Genomic DNA, 24,955 nt, shown 5'->3' with positions numbered 1-24,955 from the left:
TGAAGGTGTCAGCACCCGTCATGTTTAGATCTGCTGTTAATAATTCAAATCTTCCTCCTTTGGAGCGTATGGTCTTAGAATGAATCATTCTCTATTTCCTTTCTCAAATGAAAACTGAGGTTCTGTTGCTCACTAATGCCATATGTTTTTTTCCCAGCTATGAAAAGAGAAGAAATCAATGTGGCCAATTGCATGTGCTGCCAGCATCATCTCACAGGACTACCCTACTGCAGCAATGTCTTCTGTGCTGTCATCTTCCATACCTCAACACTGAGATGGAAATGATTGATGGTAACATTGCCAATATACGAAAGAAAAGCCATACACAGCTTTGTGAAACAGAAAGAGATGGAAGAGAAGAAGTCACTGCACTTTTGTACCCAGGAATGACCTTCGGGAGCACAACTCCTTTTCACCGCACAGAGCAGGTCAGTAGCCCTGGGCCTGGCACAAACAGCATGTGCCAAAAGGCACCACTGTGATTGCTGCTTTGTACAAGTGGAACATGATAAAGTAAAGGTTGAAAACTGAAATTTTAAGACTGGCATATAAACTTAGCTGCTGAACTAAGATGGGATGGTTAAAAAAAAACAAACAAAAAACCCAACCAAAAAAACCCAACAGTAGTGCCAGACATAAAGTGCACAATTTTCTCATGACACAGAAAGGACTAAAACAGACCCATTCTTGTAGAAAAGGTGGGAGCATCATGGGCTCATACTGAGAGCTGGCAAAGGCCTCAATACTATAACAGTTCTTGACATACTGCCTAAGTCACCCAATGGCAGCTCTCCAGTTACTCCACTGAAATTTTGTTGGCATCCTACTATCAAGAATTCTGAATGTCAAATATTTAGCTCAAGGTCTCTTATCTTCTCATTTCCAGAGTAGTAACGTTTCTGATCAAAACCATTTGTTTCATTCAGCCCAGTCTTTCAGCATCTACTTCCCATAACTTCTTGGTTTTTGGTTTATACTATAGGGAACTACACACGATCTTAAGAGAATAGAAGATAGCAATGCTTTGCTATTAATAACTGAATTTTGTACTCATGTTGCTCCATTCCTTCTGGACTGTGCACCCACTAGAATCTATTCTTTTACATAATTCCTTCTCGTCATACGGACAGTCAAGAGAGACTATTGCTCTTGCAGTTGCTTTAAAACAAGGAGAAAAAAATTCTAGTTTAAAGTGAAATTGTCTAACAAAAAGAAGGGTTTACAATTTTATTTTTAATTAAGTGAACTATATTTAATTTGAAGTTGCCTGTAAGCTGGAAGCAACACAGATCACCCGTCAGTTTAGCCACTTCTTGGAACAGCACAGGAGCACATACAAAGCACAGGCAGCATTCATGAGGAGAGAGGGCTGGGAGACAAGGATTTACTAGGACCTTAATCCCTCTCTCGCTCCATCTGGTAATAACACCGCTCTCACAGCACACAGTCACAGGCAAAGCACTAAATGCACTCCAGGATTGCTCAGCTCTCCATCAGGTCACTAATACAGAGGTTACCCACATAAGCAAACTTCTCTTCCTTCTGGTCACTATACAGATCTATTGCCTTTATCAAAACAAACTTCTGTAGACAGAAAGATAAGAGGGACAGGTTGTTTCTTAAAAACTGTGAAAAGGCAAATGAGGAACTGACCCAAGACACAGGGCAAGCAGGTGTTGCTAAGAAGGACAGGCCACAGACGTTGGGTTCTCTCTCACTGTAGACATCAGTGTCCATCTACAAAACAACCAGCAGGTTTGTGGAGAGTCAACTGCTCAAATATACAGAGAAATAAACCACAGGGGTAAGGAGCCACACCTACAGATGTGTGGCTGAGTCCCCCACTACTTACTTTGTAGTTAGTGCAGGTGAACCTCCTCGTGCATGTAAAGCACTGGCACAACTCCCTTGGGACTCTTCGTTTGTGGTGAGCCTCAAGTAAGGAAGGGTGTCCAAATGGGAGAAGTGAGGGATGGCTTCTGCTCTGCCACAGAAGCCCAGCATAGCCTTGGACAGAGTGACCTGATCCCAGCTTCCTGAGAGGCATTTCAAACTTCTGATCCCCACTGATGCGCATGCCGCTGAGATCTTTGAGGGTCTTTGTACCTCAGCTTTAGTTCTCTGTTTCTGCATGATTGTGAGGCATCAAATGCTGCAGCAGTGCAGAAGGCACATAGATACCTATAGCCGTACAGATGATCTTTGGCAACAGTAACCTGAACAAAAGTTTTTCTAGAGCTCTACACCCATAAACATTTCCTAGCTCACCAGATGGGTTTCTGCCTTTTTTTTTTCTGAGATAAACTCCATACATTTTTGACCCTAGCAGGACCTACTCAGACTATTAAAGTGACTTCAAGAATTATTGCAATTACATCAGTCTTGTATCAGTCTGAGAGGGTCTGTTTGCAGTACAGGGTGCATTAGGCTGTAGTCACCCACACAGAGCACTGCAATAGAGCAGGAATTCAGGACTGTAACTCCAAGGCTACCTTGACACCACATAAGTGGAGGTTGCACTAGACATGAGGAAAAAAATCCCTATTCCCACTAATAGCCCTTTAGCTAGAACATATAATCTCAAGTACTTAGCTAGTCATCTATCTATCCTTTATCTCCAACAAAAAACCCACTCTTTCCTATTTCCCTCTTTTATGTTTCAACCTACTATTTTCTCCAGGTATTTTTTTACCTTGTCATAATCCATTAACTTCATGTGCTTTGATCTTTCCATAGGGAATTTATTTTCTCTCTTCAAAGATCTTTTCTAGTCAGAGGATATTTTTCCCAGTCCATAGCTTCTGTTCTGTTCACGTCACAGCATGACTGCTTTTTTTTTTCTGCTATTTTCTTTTTTTTTTTAATTTGTTAGCATTTAAGAAATCAAATTTCGAATCAGAAGCGAGCCAGCAAACTTTATTCCTAATGGCACAAGACACGGCTCTGATGAGAAATCTAAAAGACACATATTGTGCACACACTGCTGGAAAATTTGCTCCACAAAAGGGTTTGTGAGGCAGAGTAGTCCAATAGAGCAGAGATATTCAAAGGTAGTCAGTTAGTCATAGATCAAGGGTGAGGAAAGAAGCAAAAAAGAAAGAGCAAGGCAGAGATGGTTATGATTTACCACAGTAACCCACTTTACTTGCGCCTCACTGGACCAGTACATCTTTAGTTCCACCAGGGTCATGCCATTAAAACATGTTGCTCCCCTGTTTCTCTCACCACTTAACTGGTACTTAATACCACCTGTATCACCAAACACCAGCACATCTGCAGGTGAAAATGAATAGCACAAGCCACCAGCCTGGAGCCACTTTCCCAGCCAAACAATGGGTAAGGGTTCTTTCTTACAGTCTGTTTTTTTACACAGTACTTTGACAGAAAAAACATTCAAGAAGAGGACCAGAGTCTTAATTTCTTTTAAAATATCAGTTTCTGGAGCATTGTGATGGAGACACAATCCCACACTAACTCAATTCGGTGAGATAATTTTGGAGTATATCAGCAAAGGGAAGACATTCATTAAAGCTCTGAGACAATCATAAGCATGTAAGAGAACTACAGAAATCATTTTTATTCATTTATGCTACTGAATATAAACCAGGATGCTCTATCTTTTCTCTTAATTCCCATTAACAGTTGTTAATTCTGAAGAAAAAAAAAAAACATTAAATATATGCTATACAGCTATATTTGCCTTAGTTCTCCAAGATTTTAATTCTTCTTTGGTTCAGTTGTCAATATTTACACAGCGTAAATCTGTGCAGTGCTGAGGTTGCCAGTATTCCAAGAATCATTTTGCTTTACTTAACTGTGTATTACAGATTTGGGACAAGGAGGAAAGAGAAAGATGCTGGATGCATCTTCTTCTACCTAGTGTGGCATTATACGGTCCATGACCTTCACCTTTCATGAACAGGTCTAGTTCCTATGCAGTGAATAGCCACACACTGTCCTTCTATGAAATGTATTCTCAATTTCTCTGATGCTATAGACACGACTTAAAACAGTTGTTAACTGGTTTGTTGCCATTAAACTTGCTATGAAGGATACCTCCTCACAGAAAGGATGAGCACCAGCAACACATCCTCTGTAAAGCAAAGTATGACTGACAAGAAACAAGTACTCTTCAAACTGGGACAACAGCCACCCTGGTGGCCTGGAGACAAGACCCCAAAGCCAAGATGCTGGGTTCCAACATTTGAATTTGTCAAACAGCTTCTCCATTTTGGATAGCCTGAACAATAAACAAAACAAATTGCCTATCCCAAAACAACCCATCTAATGCACACATATGCAAAAAATATCAGCCTCTCGGGGCTCTATTTCCAAAGACAGAGCAAAACACCGAGTTGTCAAATAGAACATGCTTTGCATCATAACGCTCATATGCAGAACAGCTCTTGTGCAGCATCATGGAAACTCTAAACTGAGCCTTCTCTATACACATTTGCACAGGGCAACTGCCATTGGAAACATCAGCAATTTGAAAAAAAAAATCTGCATGCTCCTAGGCAGAGGTGTTTGTTCCTGTGCTGAGTATCTTCTCACCTAAAAATCTCACACTTCTTGTGGAGTATTAATATCTTCTCTCCTAATCCTTCTAAGGTCAACTTACTTGTCCTTTTGATCTCTGAGTTAAGCCTCCTGAGCATTTATCTGACTACACCCAAGAGCATACACCCATATAAAATCTATGTTGTACTTGGAAATACAAAATACACTACGTTCTGGGAAAGTAAAGGCTCCTCAAGAAGAACCTGTCTTGGTTATGACAGTAACTATAAGAAATTCCCAGTTCCAAACACCCTCCATTACTTGGGCAGTGATCTAGTGATTGACTAAACAAAGTCCTTGAATCTTTTTTTTTCTTCTTCCCTTTGTTCCACTTTGCAGACAGGAGGACAGAGATAGCTCTGATTTCTTTCTCTGTGCAATAAAGAGGCAATGTGATGTCTGATGTAACAATGGGTTGAACATCCCAGTTTGTCCTCGTGTCCTCTTCATTCTGTCTCTCTGTAGCTGCTACAGGGTTCATGTACAAACATGGGTTAGCAGTAGAAGCAATGGTATTGCCCAGGGAATAATTCCTGCACAGGGACATTTATCTTGTTGCTCCATTTTTAGCAGAACAAAGATCTTACTTCTCTTTGCTGCACTCCCAGTGTACACGTTCAGTACAGAGACAGTAAGCCTTTGTCCAAAAAGCTCTTTAACTGGAAAGGATGACTTAACATGACCACTTCTCTACCTCTGCATGTACATAGCAAGAATATCTAGACTCCTAGTAGCTAATTAAAGGAGTTTGAGAAAGACAGCTTTGCTTAAAATTTCAAGTCTCTATTACAAGCTAGTACTGTGCTGTTTGTTAGGTCTGTTGAGAGGTCACACCACCCCTCATGTGCCTGGTACAAACACTGAGGCACCCAGGATGCTGTTGTGTGAGATGTGAGGTCAGAGTAAAAAGAGCCTTCTCCATCCTGACAATTCTCAGTTTTCTGCACTTCTCCTGAAAGAATGATTTACAAGTTTGGAGCTTGGCAGAACAGAAAAAAAGAGTTCCACAAGAATGGGTTAAGGCCCTCACCTTAATTCCTCACATATTCTAAATTAATTTTCTTCTGACCTCAGCCTACAACCAGTCTTTTCTGTTATGAAAGAATGAGCCAAGTTTGTTGACTTTATTCTTTCAAAGAGACAGCCAAGAAGAATAAATGCAGATTAATCTACTTTGGCCAAATTAAAGGAAATTGTAGCTCACAGCAGAGGAATTCCCTTTGTTTGTTTGACAACACAAGGGAATTACTGCAGTGCTGTCTCCTGTCACCACTGACAGGCTGTTTGATATGTTTCTGTTGCTAGAGTTCCAAAATGCATGTTACTGTCAGATTCAAAGGAAGGCCATTTCCCCAGGGAGTTAGGCTACGAGCCCTCTCTCACTGGGAGCTGTAAGTGATGCTTGCTGGTTGATGAATCTGTAATCAACACGTAAGCAAGCCACCTCAGGACAGGAGAAGTCTCAAATACAAGTCACATTCAGCAGGGAAGTGGCAGGAGCAGGCAGGTTTTGAGATAGACCATCTGCAGGTTAACAAGGGACCACAGTGAAAACAACAGAGCTGTATTCAGTGAGTGAGTCACTGCCTGAGACACCTGGCTGAGAGACTGTTCTGTGACTGTGCTGTCAGGAGAGGGAATGCTGGCTCAGTGCAGCAGCCTGCAAGTGTAAACACCTATATTTGCCTCCTCCATACCCTCACCAAGTTGCTACCTCCTGTCTGCTGCTGACAATACCTCCCTACCACCCTTCAAATAAAAAGACTTTCTCATTTTTTATCCTAAATCCTAGATGATAATTTTTTTAAATAGAGGAAGCAATCTTTATCAAGTACCTTCCTTCATTATTTACATGCAAAATCCCACCAGCAACCTGCACAGTCAGGTTCAAAGCAAAACAAAGGTAACAGAAACAAACATAAGCCTTTGTGAAAAATCCTTTGACTAAGGCAGTTTTGCAAATGGTTACGTATATCCAAACACTGAAGCACAACTACTCTGGTCCAGTTTATGGAAACAGCTGCCTTTTGTAAGTAGACAAGCAGTGCTAGAACAAACACAGAGACAAGCACCATCACCAAACTACCAAAAAAAAAAAAAAGTGAAGTTTTAAATTAAATGAACTTTTAGCTAGTCACTGGTTAGGTTTTGTTAAATGTTTAATGTTTTATAATATTTGGGGATTTTTCAGGTTCACTCAGGAGAGTAAGTAATGCTTAATTCATTGGGAGTTAGCTATCTTCTGAACTAATTTCTGCTACTTTCTTTCAATGTTTCCCTTCAAGTTATGCAATGCTACTGCAGCATCTCAAAGTGAAAGTACCTTGTACAGAACGATTTAGCTCTGAGCTGAGCCTGATCCACACTCAGAAGCCATGTTGCCTCTGGGGATTTTGGATTTAGCTTCTTAAACAGTTATGACCTCTTGGACTCCTTTTCCCTTTGCTAGGTAGCACTTAAACTTCTAGAGGACTTCAGTATCCGCAACCATTCAGTGCAATCAAACATAAGGTTTCTGGAGTTCTTTCACTTGCTACAAGAACTACAAATTCCTCCAAGACTACAGCAAGTTACTCAGAAATCTTGCTACCCCTTGTTCACTGACAGCACACAGGAATGAGGGTATTTTTGAGAAGAACTCTGCTCTTCTCTCTGGGTTCATTGCTTCCTTCTCCAAGGTGCAGACCCTCTCTTGATTCTTACACACAGACACACACACTCTATCTGACTTGCTAAGTTCTTTCCTCTGCCCAAATATATAGTGTTTGACTCTGTAACTGTTATGTTTTAGTCAAAGTGCCTTCTTTCTGCATGGCAAGTTTCACCATCCAGACTGCTCATGAAACAGCAGGGGCTGGGACAGGCAGCTCAGGACTGAACACAGTCTTTATTTCTAAAACTGTGGTGCTGAAGGAGCTCTTCAGCAAACAGCTATCTGGGAGTCAGCAACAAGAAAAATACCGACTTGCATAGTTCATAACTCTGTCTTTGCCAGGTGGGGGTTAAACAAGAAAAGCACCTGTCAGCTGTGATTTCTGTTAGGAGATCATTCTACTGCTAAAACATCTCAGTCTCTGCACAGAACTTAATCAAATCTGCTCATTCTCCCCTAGAGTCAACTGCATAGAACTGATAGTCACTACAAGGGCAATGAACATGCTGGTGGAAAGGTCTTTGCTTTAACATTGCTGCTGAAGCCACACATCAGTTATGAAGATGAAAGACAGAAGGCTGTGTTACTTCATGTTGATGAAGCAATTGAGACTGACATGAAAAATGTGGTCAGTGTCAACATGCCAAGACACATGGGGCATATTCTGCCTTCCATTCCCTTCTCCCAGTCTTCCTAAAATGTTCATTGCAAAGAAAAAAACATCAAGGGTGTTAAGTGACTTGGAATATTTTTGTATTTATATCATCTAGTAAACGAAATTGCTGAAAAATGTCACAGTGTGATCTTCATGTATGTGTGGGAGACAACATCTCAGCTGTCAGGGAATGACTGTACAGCTCCCTGCTGGAAAGAAGAAGTCAAACGTTTCACAAACAGACTTTTATAGCCTGGTGGGATCTCTGCTAAGCACTTGGGATATCCAGACTTGATTGCTTCCAGGAAGATATCTGCTGATTCATCCTGGCAGTACCCACTCTCAAGCTGAGCTCTCCCCCGATCCCAATCAGCAGAAAGTCTTTCAACCACAGTGCTGACACCAGCTCAGAGAATTCTGCCTTGAAATTCTTGGTAAGCCGGTGGGCTATAAGTCAACATCAAATCTCAGTCAGCTTTTGAAGTGTAGGAAACAACCCGATACCCAGAGCTTTCTGGAAGGACTGTTCTGTCACTCAGTGCACTTGTGATGTTTTTGCTGCTATTGATTAAAGCTCCTAATTCCTTTGCTTCCCTTCCCCTTTCCCCACCTGAACTGCCACCATGGGTGACAGGTGCTGGGTGCAGGTATTCTCTCTGTGTACACACTGGAAATGGATACTACTGGAGATACATGAAGGAAAGAGAAGGGGAACTGTTCTCTATCAGAGCTATCAGCAAACCTAGCTGGAGTTCGGGAAGACTTCCCACAGATCAACCTAAAAGAGTGAGGGACAGAGAAGGAGAGAGAGGGCATGAGAGAGTTTCGCCTCTGTTTCAATGTAGTTCAGGATCTCTGAGAGCAATAAGAAATGTACAGGTTTAAAATTCCCCTGTAAACTCCAAAATAATGGAGAGAACACTAACCCATACAATACTCTGTGCCAACAGCTGGTGGGTAAGAGCAGATCAGGTTTGTTCTTTCAAGCAGCAGTGCCCTTTGCCTTACTGCAGCACACTGTAATTAAGGCCTTGCGTAGGGCCAGATTCACTAGCATGATAAAGAGGAGTTATTTTTGTATGTGAATTCAAATTAACAAATGCAATTTCTAACCATTAACCTCTTGAAGTAGATAACAAGTGGGTTTAGGGATAATTACTGATTTTCATAGTTTCTAGGAAAGCTTTATCAGAACCCTTATGTTTCTAAAACACTGACATGTCGCATGATCCAGGACGTTGGTGTCTAAAAAGGCAATGAGTGCATTACAACATGCCCCACATTCCAGAGCCAGCTCCCCTGCCTTTCTGTGTGTGCAGAGAAGATGCTGAGAAGCCTAGGGAGGCAGTTCCCAAGTCCTTTCCTTCATGGATGCATACTTGCTCTTACATAGGCAACCATATTTCAGTGGAGCTAAGGACTTTGGGTGGATCGCTCAGTTTGCAGGTTCAGAGATTGATTCCAGCAAGAACTGGAGTTTGCATGGCCCACTGGGAAAACTCACTCCTCACATCTCCAGAGGTACGTGAAATCTAGTATGAGGAAGGAGATGTGGAGAGGCAGGGAAGATGCTGGGCTAAGGATCCATCCTCCTTCTGACAGCCCAGAAACAAGAGGAACCTGTTACCAGCATGGATATAACGAGCCTACTCTGCTGAGTGGGCTCCTGCACAGCTCCACAGACCAGGATCCACCTCCACAGCCATGCCCTGATGCAACACAGTCCTTTGTGCTGATCCAACAGCCACCATTTCGGTGGATAAACCAGGCACTAAACCCACCATTTCCAGAAGTTACAAACTCAGCTGCAAAAGCCACAGCTCTGTAGCAGTGGGCCACAACTCCTGCCTTGGCCAGCACACCACTCCTTGCTAACCTTGCCTGCTGTGAGCGATTCCTGTTGTGTGCTGCACGCAACAGTGAGATTTCCTTCTCCTCTGTTATGGACCTGAACACCTTAACTTGATATAAGCATACATAATTTTATTAAAATGATCACTGCACTACTGAGGCAGCATTTACAGGGGAACAGAACAATAGCCTTTTCCAAGCTACCAAGCTCTTGCAAGACATGATGTAGGGAGATGGGAGCTGACACCAAGCTAGAGCAGATGGCATTGAAAATGAAAGATGAGAAAGCTCACTTGCAGGGAACCTGGGTTTTGTTCTCTGTAGGAGGAACATGAACTTTTGCATTTAAGCCAAATTTAATAATGCATTCCAGTGATCTACATTTTTTTAAGCTCCCACATTTCCTCCTTTCCTGAATGCCATATATTTTCCCCTTCTATTAGAGGTATTTCTGTGGCATCCACTGCCAACAGGTTGAAAATCAAAATGCTACCAAGTTGTCATGGATGAAACATCAATATCTTAAATGTTTGGGAAAGAGCCAAATGTTAGTTTAATTAGCTTGAACATATTCAATTTGGACTGACCTTTTCAAATAGAATCAAAGAAGCACTGAGGTTGGAAGCAACCTCTGGAGATCATCTAGTGCAACCATCTGTTCAAAGCAGAGCCCATTAGATGAACTTGCTTAGGACATCATCCAGTCAGATTTTTTAGTATCTCCCGAAACAGTCTGCAAAATATTTCTCCTGAACACATGCGCTACAGTCCTTAAAGAAGTTATTTCAAACCAAATTTTGCAACTTGATTTCCTACAATGCAAAGAAATCTTTTGATAATTTTGTAACATAACACATTTTCCTCCATCCAGAATAGGAAATAAGAAAAACCTTTTTGCTACAATGACTGCATTTTTAATACTGTTCACTTTTCAAATTTAAATTTCCAATTAAAATTTTAAAAGGTCAATATATAAATTCCCATCTGGATCTTGTGTAAGCATCTTAAAAGAAAATCAGCACCTATCCAGTATCAGGGACTAAGAACAGTTCAGTACCACACTTGCTGCTGTGCATTTCCTCTCTTCAGCTCTTTCCCAGACTCCGTAAGGAGTTTTGGAAACTCTATGGACACTTGCTTGCCTACTTAGACTCCAGCACAAGGACACCATTGAATGAAGCAGGACACATCACAGTCTCTGGTGTGCTCCTACCACCCAGCACTTCTGATTCTGTCTCTAGGTACTTGCAAAGGCCATTTCAATTCGGCATAGTAATGACATATTGCATAATACTAAAACCTTCAGTGAAGTTCACAGCACTGACTCCTCATAAATACAAACTGTCAGCTCTCTAGTGCTTCCAAATATGCAGTGATCAATACTGGAAACCATTCCCATACATTTACTGGTTTACATTGAGAGTGCACTGCAAAAGATGAGAAGGTACTTTAAAAAAAAAAAAACAACAAACCACAACTCCTGAAATAATGTGGCTTTTATCTTCTAAAAGGTGTTCATAGGAAAAACTCTATTTTCTAGAAGAGTTCTCTTTTGACCCTGTGATACGGAGTCTGGGTGTAAGTTAAAAAGCAGAAAAATTAAATTTTTCTCTCATTTATTGTGAAATATAAATATTTTTATGTTTCTCATTAAATTTTTCATCAGAAAAGATCATGGAACTGGATCACATAATTCAGATCATTTGGTGAGGAACTTCCATTCTCATTATTTCACCCAGTACAGAAGCCGTAACAGAATTGCAACTGACAAAACACTTACTTGCAAATGTACAGACAGCTCCATTTCAATGAGTTACTTCTTTACACTGAAAAAACATAAGGTTGTCATAACTGAGCAGTTGAAAAAAAAAAGCCTTGCAATCATTTGATGGTTCTTCAGTGAATAGAGTTTAAAGGGCTCAAGCACAGACCTCAGGAAAAAGAGAATTGCATCATTAAATCAGCCCAGTTAATTGCAGGTAATGGCTACGAATAATGACAGCAGAGAACACTGAGTGACGTAGGGGAGAGAATATTCTGAGTTGTAATCGCTTAAAACGAACAGTTCAGTCAATTTGAACTATTTTGGGACAGTCTGTCCTGCCTCTTCCAGGGCACTGTAGACATTTGGCTAAAGTTGTCAAGGAGCATCTTCCATGTGTTCTGCACCCTACAAATGGTGGCAGAAGAGCTGTCCCTGCCTGTTCACACCGGGAACATCCTGTACACACGTGTGCACACAAACATGGCTCTACGGCCTAATTTTTGAGGAATAATTAATATTTAATTATGTAAATAGCACCTAAAAAGGGGGAATGTTCCTATGGCAGACCAATCCAGCTTCTAGTGCAGCCACTTTAAGTGTCCTCCACAGCTGGAACTATCTATGTAAAATGCCTGTAAGTCAACAGGAACAATGGCTGGTGCATGGCAGAACGAATGAGAGCTAATTCACAAGGAAGGGACCACCCAACTAAATATATTTGGGTTTCATCTACCTCACATTAGCCTGCTTTGGAGAACATCTGTACTTGTCACATATAATTCTCAGTTGCTCCCATTCTGAGATTACTTTCTTCACTGAGGTCCTCAAGACACCATTCAGTTTAATCTCTACACTTTCAAACATTCATCACCCAAGCATCCAAAAGATTCATGACCTACTTGGGCCACCCTTATTTCAAATGGCAAGTTGAGTGTACCAGGAATAACACTTCATGGGAGCTTGAAGCATTTATTTTTAAAGCAGTACATGAAGATGATCTGTGTCTGCATGATGCCACAAGAGAGCAAGTCGAGGGAAGCAAACAATGAAAAAAAACACAAACACCCCTCTGGTAATGTTTCAAAGCAGCAGATTAAAAGCAGCTCCCATTCGCAATGCCCTTACTTCAAGGCTCTTACCTCAAGAGCTGTGAGCCTTAGAACCAGCAAACAAGAGTCTGAATAGAACCATGTTGAAAATTGGGTGCTTTCCCCTTCTCAACATCCTCTTCTCATGTACACAGCCCTGAGTACAGCCTGATTATTTTCACTACGAGCTCCATTACGTCCCTTAAATGAGAAGAACAACCCACTCCTTCATAGCTATGGTTGTGTGAACCAATACTAAAAGACTCTCAAACCCTGGGTCCCTCTGGCTGACTGTAGGGAGGAGGCAGAATATCAGCACATGTCAATACTGAACTTAGCTTGGCTGGGTCGGAGGCAGGTGCCTGCCACATGTAAAAGCCACAGAGCTCCAGTGGATTCAAATCTTCCTGCTCCCATGGATTTGCAGAGCTCTTGGGAAACATATTTCTAAGGGAACACAGGCACCTACAGCACGGAACAGCTGCACCACTTAGAAAATTTATCCCTCCATTTCATGCTTGTTAGACTTTCCTAGGACATGCACTAGCTGCATGCACTTTTGTAAGCCACTTTAACTCCCTAAAAGCAGTGGATGAGGACTGTGTAGAGTACTGCACTGAGTTGGTTTGTCTCTGCTGATCAGTACAAGAGAAGAGTAGGGAGATTTTGTCAAGTTTTATAAAATTATGCCCACAAAAGCAGGGCTAAGTACTGCTCTACTAACAGCAGGAGACCATAGCCATGACATTCTACTCTGAGAAACTGAATAGACATTCAATAAGAACAGACTCATTACTATTGCTGGAACCATTTAAATCCCATCCATCCCCTCCAGGATGTACCCCTTGCTGCTCTAAAACAGGCAGAAGGATTTTTTTTTAGGAAGCTCTAACTGCTACCCAAGGAATGAGATACAATTTTGCCCCAGGGAGAGCCAGGTGCTTTGCTTTGCTGCTTGTCTCACAAAAGTTGTACCCTGCAATAGAGCACATTTGTATTGGATTAGTGTAATCAAAGGCACCCTGCTGTCTAGTCACTGACCTGTCTGTAAACAACAGATGACATGATGCTGTGAGCTACTATTATATATAATTACCTATTGAGTTGTGACCATTGTAAAAGAAACAAAACCATATACTTCACCTGCTGCTGTTGGTCTGTTTTCCAGGGAGGAACAAATCCTATAAGCACCTCAACTTTGAGCACCATTTTGTTCTCATCTCCTTCACATCTCCAAATAAGTTTGTGTGCTCTTCCTTACACCTGGAACAATTTTCTCAGCTCCACTAGCAAGGTGCAACCCTTCTCCGTTCTTGCTTTAAATCCCTTTTATATCCTTCTCCTGTCATTCAACCTTTTGATGTCACAGTTTCCTCTCTGTGCCTGCACAAAAGTGAAAGTTGTCTGTAACCTGAATGTATCTCACCTGCCCTGTTGTACTCACTGTGATAGAGGCCATAGGGACAGATTCCCACCTGACGTAACTCAGGCAGGTCTGCTGGAGTGATGCACAACCATGAATCACAGAAAACATGGTGAATAAGGAACACTTTTCTCTGGTTTCCAACACGAGTAAGATCAGAAGGAACCTATTACCTGCCAGCTCAAAACCAACAGGAAGCCACTTTCACACCCTATACGGTCCAGCTGTGGAGCTCCTTGCCCCAGGACACCACAAACCAAGCAACTAAACACCTTACTGAAAGAACAGAACCCATCAGGAGTCATGAAATACAAAGAACTCTCCTCAGGTCCAGACATTGCCCAAGCCTTAAATTGTTGGAAACTGGGAAAGTATTCTGGGAATACCACTGCATACCCACTGTACTCTTCCCTGAGCACTCCCTGCAAGCTGCTTTAAGGGACAGGACATGGGACAGATGGAGCTGGCATTTGACCCAGTGAAGGAGATCTTTATGAACAGCAGTTCACACCAGCTGAAGACACAGCACCGTGTCTCACGTGCACGTCTGTACAGGCACACGAGGAGCCGGTGTAACAGCACAGGTGTAACAGCACAGGTGTAACAGCAGAGTAACCTCTGCAGAGCATTTGGTGCTCACTAGCAACCAGCTCTTATAGTCAGTAAACTACAACTGTTGCTGCTGCTACAAGCTAGTAGCTAATGGACACTTATCTCTGTTGTTCATCACTGGGACATGATATTCATGCAGATAGATGTTCAAAGAAAAGTTTTCATTACAGTATAAGGCAATGAAACAGAAGCTGACTGACACTGCCAATGACAAGCTGCTTATTTGTCTTGGCTTTCTTTTGATTATCAAACTGAAAGTCTATATTGTCAAATTAGACAAAAACTGCTTTCCCTTTTTCTTCTAACTTTTGTCAGAAGTCTGATGCAAATCTCCTACAGAAAAAATATGACTGAGTTATATTAGCATCATCCGTTCTGCTTCGTTTACAAATGCTATCACAAATACCTATTTACACCAAGACTGAAACATGCACACGTTACATTAAACATTACCTCAATTATTGCTTAGTGTCAGAACAGCTTAAATAGTATAGAACTGCAACAGCAAACTCTTATATTAATCATTGAAGAACAGCTCACATATAGATAAAAGTATTTGAAGTCATCACCTGGCTCAGTCTAAACACAGCTAGGCAACAGGAAGTTACAATGAACTGGGTTTACTAGATAGACTTCAGTGTTTATATAAGGATTCTTCTATTAGACAGCAATTTTTTTACTTCCAAGGAGTGCCTTGCTTTGGAAATATTTTGGACATCATGGACAAAAGCTTATTGTCTGAGATATCATACAGGAAATAGCATTTAAGAAAAAAGCCAACATTTCAGAATATGTGATTATAGACTTTATTTTGAAAATGCTTCATGAAAAACAGTTGGTCATTGGAAATATTTTAAAAGTAATTTAATCACAGACTGCCAAGACTGCACTCCTCACCTTCTTTGCATCAACCAAGCTCCAGTTCTTCAAAGATCACCCAATACCAGCACAAATGACTGGTTTAGACATCTTCTCTGGCTGTCCCTTAAGAGTCACTGAGAATGAGTTGAGACAATAGTAAAATGATGCATTTAGCTGCCTGAATTCTTTTGTGAATGAAGAGGAGTCTGATCAATTCCTACTTACCTCAGAACACTTCTGGTTTCAGAATTGACTTTGGAGGTTTCATCACTGCCTACCACAGAACGTTAATGCTTTCGTTAATGCTAAATCTAAAGACTTGGAAGAGCTATTTGGAGAGATACAAACAAGAAGGAACAGATTACTATCAAGCACTGCTGACAGGAAGCCATTGGTACTGGAGATGCTGAGGCTGAACTTATCAGATAGCCAGCATTTGAGAAAACATTTCATTAAACAGTGAAAGCAGACAGGACCCATTTCCTGTGGAGCAGCACCGCCGACTGTGACTCACGCTATTGAACAATCCTGACTTGAACCTGTTGAGGATCTTGGCCCAGCGCTTCCCTTTCAGTATTAATCCGAGCTAGAAACGTGTCAATAAACCTCTCCGCTGCTGCCTGGCAGCTGGATAAGCAGCAGTGCGAGCCCTCTGAGCGCTCGCAGGTCACCAGCAGCAGCAGGCACGTCAGACCCGGCTGGTGCTGCCGCCGAGCCCACGCCCTGCGAGCCCTTCCCAGCGCCCGCACCCTCACGGTGCCGGCCGCGGGGCTCCGGCAGCTCCCCACCTTCCATCCCTGTGCCTATCCCCTCACCCCACCCCGCCGCACACCCTGACACGGACCGACGCCCTGCGGAAGCAACAGGGCAGCTCCCCGTCCCTCCGAGCCCCGGGGCAGGGGCTGGCCCCGGCGGGGCGGGCGCAGCCCCCGGTACTCACATGGCGAGGGGCCGAGCGGGGTCTGCTGCCTCCCTCTCCAGCAAAGATGGCTTTCCGGCTCCGCGCCTGCTGCCAACGCTCTCCTACTGTTGTAGGCACTGTTGCTGAGATAGGAGGGGTAGGCACCGGCTACTGAGCATGCCTGCGCCTCATCACAGGGTAGGAAATAGAGGCAAGGCACGGAGGTACCCCCTCCCCACCCTCACGCCAGCCAGGAGAAAGTCCTGGAGTGACGAACGCGAACGGAGGCTCCAGCTCCTGCCACATCCCGCCTCCTCCTCCCCGTGCGGAGCAGGCAGCGTCTAGCTGGGTGTGGTCACCGGAGCGGGGCTTAGTCCAGCCAGGACGCTTGGGGGGATTTAGGTGAAAACGTTTGTGTCTTTCTGCAACCACCTTCTGTTTCCCTCTCTTTTCTAGAAAGAAAGGGGGGGGGGGGAAGAGAGCGAGAGAGGAAAATAAAGGAAGAGAAGCATGAAAGGTATTGCTATCCAGTCCATGCCGTCATGGGTGAGTACTCGTGAATGAAAAAAGGCAAGCTGTCAGGATTATAATGCCTACCCACAACACAGAGCAAACCCAGAGACAGAGAAGCTACTGGATCAGCCACTGATTGTGAAATGGTTGTATCTCAGATGAATTACAGTAGTTGCCAAGTCTCTGTGCTCCTGGCTTTAACTTCACCTCACACTCAACCTAAGCCCAGGCATCCAACTTCACCCTTGAAACTCCTTCATAACCGTCAGCACTTCCCTTGCATGTCCCACACCCTTGTACAGCACAAAACTTCTTCTGAAGCAGAATGTGCTCTTTTACATTCAAACTAAGGCCATCATATACTCTAAACAGAGGTCAAGGAAGAAGAAAGGTTTTCAAGAAGTGGCACTTAACATCACTGTCCCCAGTAATAACTTCTTCCATTTTGCTTGTAAAAAGATACCTTACCTGTCACTGCCTTTCCATCAATGTCAGTGACAGATAGCACAAGCTGTTAAAACCAGGTATCTGGGTAAGGCAAGGGCTTACCCAGAACACAGAGAAGCTTTTGTAAGTAAGACCTCAGATCTCGAGGTGCCTTTTGTAGATAAAGTACAACAGTGTCATCAGGTAATATCTGTGGGTTTTGATGCAGGAGTCAAAGAAAAGGTAAATTGTTCCTCAAAGTAACAGGCAAAGGCACAGGTACTAGGGGTGAGGAACACATCTGTCCCAATTTCTAAACTTGGTATCAAGTTGAATATTTTCACAGAGAAAGTAACCAAGGAATGTGACAACACCCACAGTGGTGGTACACAGCCCAGACCTTAGGACACAGCTATTGCCTAAATCCAGGCTCAGATGCTGTCACAGCCTCAGATGCAAGCCCTTGGCTGTCAGCTCTGAAGGGGATCCAAACATTTGGGGGAATGGTGGAACTCTTCATAGTGACTTAGTCACAGGAACCTCTCTCCCCTCTCCCTCTGCTGCCTGAGAGCTTCCTCATGGCATTAAAGACTCATCATACCTGCTGCCACTGGAGGGTGAGTCTGTCTCTTCTAATGAAGGTAATTATTTGCATGAATGAATAAATGTCACTTTGAGCCTTAGTTTTCTACATTTGACCACATCACTAAGGGCGTGGTCACATATTGCCATCATAATAGCCTGGCCCTGAGAAGCTTTTTCTGATGGAAGCAAAAAAAAAAAATCAAAGTGGATTTTCTCTATGTAAAGATGGAGTTTCAACCAATTGATATGCCCTGATGACAGTCAGAAGATTCCTGACTAGCTTTAAGCTTTATCCATCCACAGATTATTTAGCTCAGCACTTTTCATCTGGTATTCCTCCACAATCTTTCCTCCTGAGGATGGTTTACTTTTCAGATATCCTAGACAAAGATACATTTATCTGATACCCCTGTAGCACACAGCCACACCAACACCCCCACATAGGCATACACTGAGTACAGGTACCACCTGCCACCAGTCTTCAAACCCAAACCACGCTCACATACTGAGGAAGTGAAAAGTCATGCAAGGCTGTGAGGCCAGGAGATTCTGAGACAGAAGGACCTACTAATTGCTCCTTCTGTGCTATCACTTCATGTTGTTATGTGGAGGGTGGAACAAGTATTGATGCCAGACCGAAGCTCAAAAGACTCAAAAAAAAAAAAGCCCTGGAAGACTCCAAAACCAACTTATTAAAATGTTTTATTATACAAACTATCCAGAGCACATGATACAGTGTCTATGCTGACTTCATGCCAGCTTTATCCTGATTGAAGGGGAACAGAAAATACACCCATGAGCATAAAGGTGAAATGGCAGTCAGAAAAATTAAAAATTAGTAGAAACGTGTCAGTACAGGAATAATACCTCAAACCTTGTGAAAAGAGTGCAGAATGAGCTGAAGTTGGAACAGTGCACCACAGCATATGGCCACAGCTTTCTCTGATGTGATACAGGAGAGTTCTCAAAACCAAATTAAATAACATCACTGGACTGTGGCTGCTAAAGAAGAATTTCCTACCAGCTAATGAAGGCATCACCATTCCAATCCAACATCATGATCCTGAAGAAAATTCACAGCTAAACTGGGGGACATTTTCCTTTAGCCCTACATTCCCTTGAGCTCACAGACTGCCATTAAAGGCTACCAAAGCCTTTGGTGAAAGAAGAGATGCAGAGACACCCTGTGGTGGCAAAATAATACGATCAGAATTAGTTCCAACAGTTGAAAATTCATTTAAAACACACAAGTGGATCAGAAAAGCTGCATCGTGCGGACACCAAGAAATTCTCCCCAAGTTGCTATTCATGTAATTTCCTCTCTCCAGACATCCTTTCTTGTCTGGCATCTTTTACTCTGTGTGTTTGCATGACAGTCCCTGCCACGAAGATTTTACCTCTTATTCTGTTCGGTACTTTTACTCCAGAGGACAACAGCTGAATCACGGCTGCGACAGTTGGAGGGACGGCCATGGAAATGCTCTGCTTTTGGAAGAGAGTTTCCTGCATCTTCAGCCTGCCAGTCTTGGGTAGGGAAAACAATCAGTCTTTTGTAAACTGTTGCTGTTGGTTTTTTTACCCCATTCATAATTAATATTTTGTCCTGAAGTCAAATTTTATCTATGAAGGCAGTTTCAGAGCCACCAATACACGGCTCAGGACATCCAGAAATGAAAGCCATCAACAATCAGCATCTGTGCAGATCAGTTTTGGCATCTGAAGTCTTGCAGGTACTAGACCTTGCTTATAATGAACTAAAGACAACCTACAGATAAAACATTGAGGTTCCTGAAAATGTTGTCCATTGCTGATATATGATCTTCATCTGAAGGAAACATATTTTCTCCCAGATCTGCAAGTACGATCCCCATTTTAAAGAGTAATTAACAAAACAACTCCATTAGTGCTAGATAAGAAAGGTGAGAACAATTGGTTGGTAGAAAGAAAGCAATGGTAGTCAAGTTTCACAAGATTTAAGCAGAGAAGAAAAGCAAGGCAAATAAATCAATTATTCAAATACTGGGTATTCAGATCTGATTTGGCAACACTTTTAAACAGATAGTTAAAGTATAGAAGGATTTCCCCTCACATCATTAGAATTAATTACACTCCACATAACCAGATAAATTCATCTTTAAAAGAGAAATTAAATACTGTACATGTCCAAAGTATAATTTTTCAAAATTGTCTAAAAAGCTTAAAAAAAGATCTATCTTCAGTGCTTTGTTACCAATTTTTACATGTTTATTTTCGATGTTACATTTTCTTCTCTTGATCTTTTAGACAAGTGGTATCAGTACTGAAAGACCCTTCAGTGAGAAGCCTTTGAAGCTCCCTTGTCAGAAGCAAGGTAGATGTCTGCCTCCCCAGGTGCTGATTTTATTAGACACAGATTGTTCTGTTCTGCAGAGCTTCACCTCAGCACCACTGTATGCCTAAAATGGGTCTTGAATTTGCAGATTATTTTGTCACCAATTAAAACCCAAAGCCTGTAATTGTGACGTGTGTAAATATTCTTTCAATCACAACTTCTATTCCTTCACATCTTAGTAATTCTTTAGTGACAGTTTCCTTTTACAGGTCAGTGAACTGTTTGTAATTCCTTTCATAAATGGTCTTTTCGGCCATTTCTGTGGGATATACAAGTCCAACTTACCTGGGTTCTGTTAAAACACTGGGTGTCTCATGACCAAGCCTGAGCAGCAAGGTGTGTCACTCTATGTTCCTTCAAGGAATTTACCTTTACAAGGAAATTACCATGTAATTTTGGTAAATGATTATAACACAACTTAAAACTGTTTCAAGGTGTGATCCTGCAAAGCATTTGTACATGAGTCCCAGTCGCTCCTGCCTGTGTGTGTCCTAAGGTATGAACTGGTTATGGAGAACTGTACTTAAAAGGCTGGGAGGGATTGAGGGGAGAGCAGCATATAAGGAGAGAAAAGATGAAGAGTAAAAGCAGAAAAGTTCAAAATGATTGTCAATTTTGTTTTTAAGCCCACAAACTTTGTGTGATTTTGTATAGAAGATTTGTGGAAAATATTTTTAACAGGCAGGAACAAGACAATAGACATAGGAGGGGGTGAACATGACCCTCCAAGTCAAGCAACCAAAAGTTAATGCAATTACCAAGTATCAAATGTAGCACAGAGAGACTAATTCAATCAGAGAGGCCAAAGGGATAATTCTTGGAGACAAAGCATCACAACGCGGAAATGCAGCCTAATCAACTGCTTTATCAAAAGAAAAAGGAAACAATTTCCAATCCTTAACTAAAATCCCCAGTTGGTTCTTCATCTTTTCAGGGTTCTGGTTTTTGCTTTGCAGTGTTTGTTCCATCTCACATTTGTTTCACTGCTTCTGTTCTCTGCACAAAGCTGTTTCACTGGATCCTGTCTCTTCGCTTCTATCAAACGAGCCGCCTCTGCTCTTGGTTTAAGCAACCAGCTTCATCATGAAAGAGAGCATGTAGAGGGAAATATTCATTGTGTTTAATGTCCAAGCCTACTTTCCATAATTACGTGGAATAGAGCAAGAATACCCAGAGTCACCTTGTGTCTGCAGGATTTTTCAGAGCAGGTATTTGCTTCATCTGATGGAAAGCAGCTGCTCCCTGATCTCAACTGAACCTCCTGTGTAACCAGGACCCTTTGCAGGTAGATTAACACATCCAGACTTCGCCAGGTACAACAAGCAAGGGAGAGGCTTTCGAAAAGCTACTCAGACTTCTGTTTTCATCTGAGCAGGTGGGGTTGTTATGACAGATAAAATGAGCTGGCACAAAGGAAAGAAGGACCTCATGGAAGGAAGCACAGGAGATGGGAAGCACAGCCGAAAAAAGCGAGAGCGGCTATTTAAGAAGAGATTTTCTGGACTGAGCCTTTTCTCTGGGTCTCCTAAGAATAAATTGTAAGTACATCCTAGATTATATTTTGTATACATTTTTAACCAAGAAATTTTGTAAGTATTTCCAGAACAGCTCTGGAAGAGCCACATAGACACTTTTGTTACCTCTGCTATATTAACTGTTTCACAAACAAGGAAACAGTTGTGGACTAATTAAACGACCTAAAAGCTAGGAAATCGCTGGCAGAAGTAGACACAAAATGAATGTCTCCAAACCTTGTGTGTCTGTGTGTTCATCTTATAACCATTTCCCAATGCTTCCAGTGAGAGATTCAGAGAGGCAGCATCTCAACTCCTCCAGATACACACTAGCACTGCCAGCCCGACAACCCAGGACACTGGTCCAGGAGTAACATTGCTGCAGTTTTTGTTGCACTGACAGCTGTAACTCCAGGGTGTAATGGGCAATGGCAATGTATGGGCAGCAGCAAAAATCACTGTCCAACAAAGTCAGTGCTACTAAGTTTCTTGAATCAGAGCATAATTATTGCTTGTGTTCCTACAATAGTACTTTATATTTACTACTTTTCAGTTAGAAGGAAAAAAGGCAAAACAAAAGACAAGCAATGCAAAACTATTCATTTTTCAACAAAAGTAAGCAGAGGTAAAAGTGAGTTTGAGCTTACTGCTTTGTGTATGTATTAGTTTTGAGCCGTTATAATCATCCACATGGGATTTGAAATTCTCTTCTTGGGTCTTTCTACTTGATATTATTCATATTATTCTTCCTTAACACAAATTAAACTGACTGTATGCATCAAGCTAAGATCAGAAGGGGTTTCCAAAAATTGTTTTTTCTCATTCAAGACCTGTGTTCCCTACAGATCTCCTACAAAGAGTCTGTCTTTGATAATTATCATGAAATTACCGTCTTAGCAGGAAATGCACGCAAGTCTCCACAATTACTCAGCTAACTACATTAAGCTTGATAGCCACAGCAGCTGGTTACAGGCTCGACGTAAGATTAAAATACACTAGCCAGAAACGAACCTGAGAGCCAGATTTTTCTCTCAGACTAATCTAATTGCAGCACAACTAATACCAAGGGCTTGGCTTTGGGATTTATCTTGCTGCACTGCTAAGGAACTAGAAACATAGTCAAACATCCAAGAAGTGAATTACATCTGTGAGTATTCTCTGTTATTCATAATTTCACTGAAGCGTGCATTCAGGGGACAGACAAATGCAAAGCAGTAAACCCATGTTTTCCGGACATTGATCCTTATCTGTCAGTGACAAATACGGACTTCCCCAGTTTGAAAAAAAACATTAAAAAGAAATTGAACAAGAATGTAGGAACCTCCTCCCATGGTGCTCTCACATTAATGGAAAGAGTCAGTCTTCAGACCTTACTGGATATATTTCTACAGACACATTGCATGGTGGTGGTTTTTAAACACATTCAAGCCACAAGGGCCTACAGAACTCTCAGTGGTACAGCCAAATCACATAACTTCTACAGTTCAGCACTGATTTGTGAGCTCCTGTAAGGGATTATGTAGGTTAGCTGCTTGATTTTCAAGCACTGTTTTATATAAAATACAATGGTATATAATTTTATCAAGAGACCTTTTCTTTCAGCTCTTCCATCTCTGTTCAAGGTCGGTGCAATATAGGGCTTATCTACTGGCCAGCATTAGTGTGCACTGTTAGTGCACACAAGTGGAAAAAGAACTTTTATGATGGTATAGGGGAGGCCTATTAGGTCAGATGCAAGTAATTTAGATACACAGAGCTGTATGGAATTTGTCTTCATGCAAACACACGAGGCTTGTGCCACAATCACCCACAGAAAAGCTGCATATTAAAGATCCTACCTAGCTGGCTATGGTTTATGGTTTTGTTTAAATGATGGAAATCCTTTAATCATTCTGTGTTCTAAAACTGATGGTTTGTCACTGCCATCACAGCCAGACTCCCCTTTTTCTGTCCATTCCTGCTTTCTGCAGGTGACCACATGTTGCACCTGCTCCTGGTGTGTCACAAGTACAGCCTGTGGAAGGGTTCATAAATCACACAATAATTGCTTCTGCTGCCCTAGGAAGTGCACAGGCTGAACTTGTCACCTCTCTTTGTGACTGTTGTAGCCCTCAGGGAAGAAGTCAGCTTTTTGAAGACAAGAGGAGATGTTTGCACAGGAAAGACTCCAAGAAGCTGAAGTCAGCACGGGAGGAAATCTGTTCTTTGAGGCAGCCACACTCCGGGAAAATGTGTCCGAAATGCGAGATCCTCACCTGCCGGAAGTGTGAGACCCTGCACTCGGAGAGCGGCTTCATTGCCCACAGCCTGCTCGACCACTATGACAGGGGAGGAGCCACAGCCCGCCTGTGACTGCAGAGAGGTGATTAAAGATCTGATGTGGGTGCTCTGCCAGTACCCAACCACATCCCAAACGCTAAAGCTTGGATCCCTCAGGCTCACTGGGTCTCCGGCCTGTGCAGCATCAGCAATTCCAGCCATACTGTAGCTCATACTATACACAGCAGCTGCACATGCAGTAATTTAACCAGCATGCACCCTGCAAGCAAAGATCTGTAAGCTAAAAATTTCTCAGCTACTAAGGACAAGGAATTGTTTCAGAAATAATCTCCAGTTTTCTTTGTCCTCTCCAGGAAACAAGATTATCCCACTGAGCTGCAAAGAAGGACGTGACTATTGCATGCAGAACACTGGGTACATTACTCTTACTTGCAATGCCTTGGTATGTTTCAGTATTGCTTGTGGTCTGGAATATTAAACGTTTTATTTTAAAATTAACTAGCTCGGGTATGCACTTGATGGGGGAAGGGGGCTTTCTAAAGGCCACAAGGATTGCAGATCACATCCAAACACCTTGCTAGAATTTCTGACCTTTCACAGGCTTTCAACACCTCTCTTATGATTCAGCATCTTGCCTTAAAAGAAGCAACAAGGATCACAACTCTCAAAGTATTTAAGCTTTCTTCGGGTTCTTAAACCCAAAACTGTAGTTTTTAAGCAGTTCTTAAAACTGTGTAGTGCAGCTCCAAATAACAGGCCAATACACAATGGTAGGGGTGGGTGGCATTAAGGTCCAGGCATACACAAGACTATTTATCTTTAAGGAATTCTTAAGTACAGGTGAAAGGAGGAAGTAGCCTCTGGAACAGGTTATCCCAAGTTTAGCAGCATGAATCT

General features: G+C 42.2%; 2 protein-coding genes across 7 annotated transcripts in view; one reads left to right on the top strand and one right to left on the bottom strand.

Annotated features, from left to right (window-relative positions):
- VAMP2 (vesicle associated membrane protein 2) overlaps positions 1 to 16,772 on the bottom strand; it is a 44,826-nt gene extending 28,054 nt beyond the window's left edge. The window contains exon 1 of the mRNA XM_027686290.1: positions 16,409 to 16,772. Within this exon, the coding sequence (XP_027542091.1) occupies positions 16,409 to 16,410 (2 nt within the window). The 5' untranslated portion in view covers positions 16,411 to 16,772. The remainder of the gene's footprint in view (positions 1 to 16,408) is intronic.
- CUNH17orf50 (chromosome unknown C17orf50 homolog) overlaps positions 1 to 24,556 on the top strand; it is a 57,348-nt gene extending 32,792 nt beyond the window's left edge. The window contains exons 3-6 of one of the 6 annotated variants that reach the window (XR_003534748.1): positions 158 to 428; positions 19,321 to 19,422; positions 19,522 to 19,623; positions 20,177 to 20,263. Coding sequence is in view for 1 of the 6 variants with exons in the window: in XM_027686289.1 (XP_027542090.1) it covers positions 21,651 to 21,802; positions 23,887 to 24,130 (396 nt within the window). In the remaining 5 variants the exon portion in view is untranslated. The other 5 variants (XR_003534744.1, XR_003534746.1, XR_003534745.1 and 2 more) reach the window with 5 other exon arrangements.
- Positions 24,557 to 24,955: the final 399 nt, after the last annotated feature.

The sequence above is a fragment of the Neopelma chrysocephalum genome, unplaced genomic scaffold (genome assembly GCF_003984885.1).
Source record: "Neopelma chrysocephalum unplaced genomic scaffold, ASM398488v2 Primary Assembly neopelma1_70, whole genome shotgun sequence".
Lineage (NCBI taxonomy): Eukaryota > Metazoa > Chordata > Aves > Passeriformes > Pipridae > Neopelma > Neopelma chrysocephalum.
This window is presented reverse-complemented; position numbering and strand designations above follow the sequence as displayed.